The sequence below is a fragment of the Protomyctophum parallelum genome (assembly GCF_964188405.1).
Source record: "Protomyctophum parallelum genome assembly, chromosome: 4".
NCBI classification, from domain to species: domain Eukaryota; kingdom Metazoa; phylum Chordata; class Actinopteri; order Myctophiformes; family Myctophidae; genus Protomyctophum; species Protomyctophum parallelum.
Window position 1 is genome coordinate 14,432,924 of NC_139700.1, and position 6,329 is coordinate 14,439,252.

Genomic DNA, 6,329 nt, shown 5'->3' on the forward strand with positions numbered 1-6,329 from the left:
AGTGAAATAAATTAAAGGTGTCTTTAATCAACATTATGTACACTAAATGTCTTACAATTTATTTACTTTTTCAATTGGAACGCACACATGTCACTTAGAAAGAAATGTGACATCTGTGTCTACACATGGACAATCCACCATACAATTTATATTCAATGTTTTACTTTCACTTGTATCACCACAAAGCCTTCAGGTTCACAAAACAAAAAGTGCAGCCAAGGATCCAGACGAGGCGGTGAGTTACGGTCCTGTATAACCAATGCGCTTCAAAACTGCCTCTGGTGATGATGCACTTTTCAATTTCTTCCAAGCAGCTTTCTGTCCCTGATAAGGAAATCCAACTGCGTCCCATTATACTGCAGCATTGCATAATTTAATATGAGGAGACGAATGGCCCACACAGCTATAAATGTCACAATGTACCACCTTTCAGTCTTTCTGCAATCCCTGTGCTAGGAGCAAGTCAAAGGGTGCTGCATCTTCAAAGGGCCCCAGGATAGGGGACCAGGGGAAAGGATGACTCAGTCACCGTCTGTCTAGCTCTCCTCTCCTGATGATAAGCCCTCTATCTCGTCTTCGTCTCCACCAATGGCCATCCAAAAAGCTTTTGCAACCTGGAGAACAGATTAGGCAAATCGTCAGATGGGGAATTCTAACTCAAATTGCATAAACACGTTTCTTGTTGACCAACATACAGAAATTACCATGCTACTATGCCAAAAATGTCATACCCTGGGAATAGATTAACCTTGCGCCATCAGACTTTCCACTTTGGAGGAAAGCCTGGTCTGTGTTACTATTATCGCCCGTTAAACAATGATTAAAAAAAACCCCCATAGTTATGGTCCCCCGGTTTGTTTTTAATCTCGCCATTCGCTACGAGTTGGAATAAAATATACCAAATTAACTATTCCAATAAGTACTTTAAGAAACTTGTCGGATTCATACCACATCAAGGCTTTTATTGGATAGGCCCTAAAATGAGGCAGGGAATTATTTTGGTTAATTCTGATTCCGGTTTGGGGGTTACGGCCTGATGACTACAACAACATGACGTAAGTTAACATTCGAGACTTCCGCATGGGGTCAGACTCGGCCAGCCAATCAGGACTAGGTCGCACAAAGGTCCTCATAGCCAACAGCAGCGATCATAAGCCAGGTTTCACGTGGCAAAAAGAAGCTCAGAGTCTGCACACAAACCACTACCACAACACTGAACATTTGCCTACCTTTTCTGCATGAACCTTTCTCTGCTCATGGGGTAAAGATGAAGCTTTGTCTGGAAGTTGTAAAACAGAATGTATCTTCATGTCAAAGAAAAACAGCACCTACTGCACATATGAGTACACAAATATGAGAATAGTATAGCTGTAGGTGAAACATCCTGTGATCCTGTGTCTCAATAGTTACTGTCCAGGCTTCCTAACTCGATAATTATATTGTCGCTGTTGGGCAGAAAGCAGCTATCTCCATTTTCAACTTTGAATAAATCAGTGCTATTTAACACTTTACTTATGTGTGTCACTGCGGATTTTTACAAATAAACTGAAGTATTAAAGCGCTTCTGACTAAATCTAACTCCATTGGGTCCTAAAATTGTCAGTCAAACCACCTAACTGAGTATGTCGTTTTTTCCATCATTGATTAGACAGTGATGAAACATTCAAGTATCTGACATTGTCGAAAGCCACTGTACCAACTTTGCTATGTTTTTATTTCCTCTAAAGAAAGTCATTTGGACATAGCTGGTTTCTGCCGGATGGCAGAGATGTGTGTAATTGTTCTTTAGGACCCAATTAAATTTACAATTTGGACATACGTGATCACTAACAGCTGACTGACGCATTATAGATTAGATTGATAGAGCAGAGGGATGAGTGTGTGTTCCTTCCCATTTACTGACTACCTTTCATCTCTTTTAGTTTGGTGAAGAGACGCTCAAAGTTCTCCACATCTGCATCCCCTGCTGTTAGATTGGCTAGTTCCTGGATGTCCAAATCAATCATTGGATCTAAGAAAGGAAACAACTGGTAAATCATTATATCACATGTATTGGTACAGTGCCTACAAGGATGAACATACCCTTAGAATAGGTAAATATATTATCCTCATTTTGGTACATATAGGCAGTGATTCACTCACCAACTATTGTTTCCACCTGTGTGTCTGTGTTGCGGTCAGTCTCTGTTACCTTGGCATCCTTGTCATTTGCGCCCTCTGGTGGCAAACTAGAAGACTGTTACAGAAATTGCTTTGTGAAAATATGTTCAAACATGGATTCTCACTTGTTAAATCCCCTCGGTTTACATTTAAAATCAGTAATAACAAAAAATATGACTGACTGTTGGGTCTTGGCAGCTACGTGGGTTGTTATGCCTGGAGGCCACAAGGTTACTCATTAGGCCAAATCCCTGGTTGTGTTCTGGGAAATGGAGATGTTCTGATATTGACTGAGGTATGCATGTCTACTACACCAACAGAAATAAAAGAAAAACGCAAATATGACGAGCTGAATTCTGTATAAAGAGATGTGCTGTTATGTTATCTCACCATCCTTCATCTCCATATTAGACCACACATTGGCATTGAGGGCCTGTAAGATTCTCTTTACTCCCGTGGACTCCGGGAAGTCGTCTGGAAAATGCAACCACAACAATATAAATAGAAAAGCCAACGTAAGACGAATTATCATTATGAATGTAACCAATCAACATCATTCATATTGAATGATGCCACCCCAACTCACCATCTTCATCTGGCAACTCTTGAGGATTGAGCTCTACTAGTTCAAAGGCGTGACTCAAACACCACTGCTGTGCTTCATGCCTGGTAACCCCTATAGATTGTGAATGAATAGATCCATGTCACTAGTCGCAATTTGCAACGCTAGATATTTTGTAAGTTGCAACACCCCCCATTGACACACGCCCATTCATCCAAACAGAAAAGTCTAATCTGCTTGTATTAAACAACGTTAAACTCACCAACATGCAGCTGTAAGGCAAGCTTCAATTACAGTATCCTCTTTCAATCTGCAAAGCGTTTGTTTAATAAAAATCCACCGTAGACATGTTATGAGCTACTTTCTGTTAAGAAATTCCGTGCCGTGATACATTTTTCAAGTGTTGGAGTTTGGAAGCACTCATTTTCATTGACGCATCGTGCTGCTGCGTCCTGCATTATGTGCAAATTCGGTGGTACGCATTACGCAGGAATGTTGAGTTACTTCGGAAGAGCGCTTCCAAACTCCAACACTTATATATAATATCACGGCACGGAATTTCTTAGCAGAAAGTAGCTCAGAACAAAAAAACATTGCATGCACCTGGGACGTATCCTCAGTGATGTATCCAAAGGTCATCTGGGTTTCGGGTCTTGCGACATCATACCCATCACTCGGTGACCCAGCCGAGGTAATCAAGTCCCGACTTACGTCCCAGTAGCTACCCACGATCAGTTCCGTTAGGGAAAGACCAGGGCCACACAGTCCACCACTCCCAAACTACTCTGCCGGGACTGGGAGGTCACTGTCCGGGCTCCTCCTACGTCTCACCAGGTCCACTCCTGCTCTCACCAGGCCCAGGACCTGTGCGTTGCACCAGACTCCCAGCACTAGACAGTAGACACTTCATTCAGGAGTGGCTGAGCTGAAATAGTTCCGCAGGCTCCACCAGGGGAACGGTGGTACTGCAGTGTGCAGGCTCCACTTGCGACTTGAATGGCCCTCCTAAAGGCCTTGCCGTGGGCTGTAGGACCTCCTCCTCACGGAAGACACAGTCTGGGGCGCCAACTCATACTGCTCCCGGGTGCCGTCTACATTCCGGCTGTCACCCGTCTCTCTGGTGGTCACCAGACTATACCTGGTTGTCACATAATCTATTCCTATAAATGAACTAACGAAAAAACATTATAGCATGTCTAAGGTGGATTTTTATGAAACAAACGCTTTGCAGATTGAAAGAGGATAATTCAAGCATGCCTTACAGCTGCAATGTTGGTGATTTTAACGTCATTTAATACAAGCAGATCAGATTTTTCTATTTGGATGAATAGGTTGTTGCAACACTAGATTGAGATTCAACCAATTATTTTAAAATAAATCTAGTGTTGCAAATTGCAGCTACAATGTCACATAAGGATGACACACATTATCAGCACACAAAGAGGAACTTTGCTTGCACATACTGATTAAGGCCGAACATACTTCTTCTACACGGTGAATAGCGAAAATAGCCGATCTACTTAAAAGCTCACGTGCTGTGAGTTTGCTTGTAGATTGTCTATTTTAGCCATTACAGTCAAATAAAAATATCACCTATAATGACATGCCCAAAATAGGGACACCAGGTTAGGTTTACTCACCACTTTCACAAACTCTGTCACACACCAGAATGAGCACCTCTGGTGTTAGATCCTCCACCACAGATATCCAGGGAGAAAGCTTTTCCAAACCATCCTTCTGTGAACACCACATGTGACATGCACAACATTGCATAGCATAAGCCGTTTTAGCCCTAGAATGGCTGCTATTCCAAACACTCAAACTGCATGCATTTTATATACACACTGCCATAGCATAGCACTCAATGCATTTCCGTACGGCGTAGACTAGGGATCCATTTAGGTGGCATTCTATTTCATTGTGCTCAGCTCTGCATGCACTCCAATGACTCCATCTATTATGTGCATTTGATTTTGAAAGTTCTGGCAGAAAATGTGGATTTAGTAAACTACACTTTTCCACAAGAGATTCTCAATGACCACGTCCTCATCATTACGCGACATTCACAGCAGCACTAATCACACGACAAATGGAAATTATGGAATGCTTCCACGAAAATGCATCGAGGGTTCTATGGCAAAAGACATTAACTAAAACAAATATCAGTCATTCTAGGGCTAAAGCTGTCTACGAAGTCAACTTCCTGATGCAGGAACCTACCGATGAGCTGTCAAAATAAGCTATGAAAGCTTGCATGGACTGAGCAATCTCTGAAGTCATCTGGAATGTGCTTGGCACTGCACATAGACTGACATCCGCTGTGTAGTATTTGTTGTTGATCGTCCATGGGTACCAAACCACTGACTGTTCTTGCTTGGAGGGCTCTGGCAAACTTTTTGGATTGATGATGTCTAAAATAAAGGGGAGGAAAATGTTCTTCTGTCACACGAGCAATTGAAAATCTAAAACGGGCTACATAACAGAAAAGTAATTACTGTAAGAGGAAAAACTACTCAAGTCAACAACATTGTATTTACTGTTTACTTCCGCACATATCACAGTGAGATGAAAACATAGCGTGTCATTAATAACACAATAACAACACATTATTGTCGACCTATATAATGTCCCATCAGCGGTGCCCGTCAAGTACATTTCCTGCGATTTCAAGCTTTTATAAACATACGTTTTATCAGCTCTTCTTCCTTAAAAGATACATCGCAGCTTGTGATGAGCACAGATGGAGGTGTGGTTGCTGTGTCTTCTTCACACGCGGACATTATTGCTGCGTTTATACGGTTAAATTAGACAAGAACCACATAGAAGCTATACTAACATGGCACTAGCTAGCATCAGCTTCACCTTTCAACTATGAACCGACATTGTTCTCTTCCGGTGCGTACAGATATCTGAAGTAAACGCCTCATTGGCCACTGGGGCCGCTCGTCAACACCATACACCGCCCACAAATTATGTAGGGAAGCTTGTCATCACTGCAAGAGGTACTCGACTATATTACTGTAATATAACATGTTTTCGTACGAAACCCTATATTTTTTTATTTCACCAAATACCCCATATGAACTTCTGCATGACTACACCAAACCGCTTGCGAAAAATCGAGAATTCAGCATTCCAGCTGATGAATTTGTGGTACGCTGATGGAATCGAACAGCAGCAGGTTAATTTGATGAATTGAACATGGTGGACCCTCTTGTAAACAAGTGTAAAGCTTAATTGGGGTCGTCCACTCACAGTTAACAGTCTTTGTATTGAGTTTGTGCTTGGAATGTACTGTAATTCTGCAAAATGTTAATACATATTTCAATCAATCAATCAATGAGGTATATCTACAGCTGGTTAAGTTAATGTGGTTAATTTTTGTCATGACATTTGCCAAATATCTTTGAAGTTCGAACTAATTCTAAAGTTCTTTTTTTCCTTTTTTAAATAGCGAATATATTCGATCTGCAAGCTCACATCAATAAGCAGAAAACAATGTGTACTTATGTCCTCTTTTATTTTCCTGGCCAGACTAGTTTACAAATAGTGTTTATTGTTCGTAACTTCGTAAGTAAGCTGCTGTCTCTTGGCTCTCTTCATGGCA

The 6,329-nt window shown here is 41.5% G+C and overlaps 1 protein-coding gene across 1 annotated transcript; it reads right to left on the reverse strand.

Annotated features, from left to right (window-relative positions):
• Positions 1 to 7: 7 nt before the first annotated feature.
• Positions 8 to 5,573, reverse strand: aagab (alpha and gamma adaptin binding protein). Its single transcript, XM_083763761.1, has 10 exons — positions 5,409 to 5,573; positions 4,943 to 5,133; positions 4,363 to 4,459; positions 2,747 to 2,836; positions 2,551 to 2,634; positions 2,343 to 2,422; positions 2,143 to 2,236; positions 1,907 to 2,011; positions 1,230 to 1,279; positions 8 to 614 (listed from the first exon to the last, which is right to left on the reverse strand). The coding sequence occupies exons 1-10, from the start codon at positions 5,500 to 5,502 to the stop codon at positions 537 to 539; spliced, it is 963 nt and encodes a 320-aa protein (XP_083619887.1). The 5' UTR covers positions 5,503 to 5,573; the 3' UTR covers positions 8 to 536.
• Between the last annotated feature and the right edge of the window lie 756 nt (positions 5,574 to 6,329).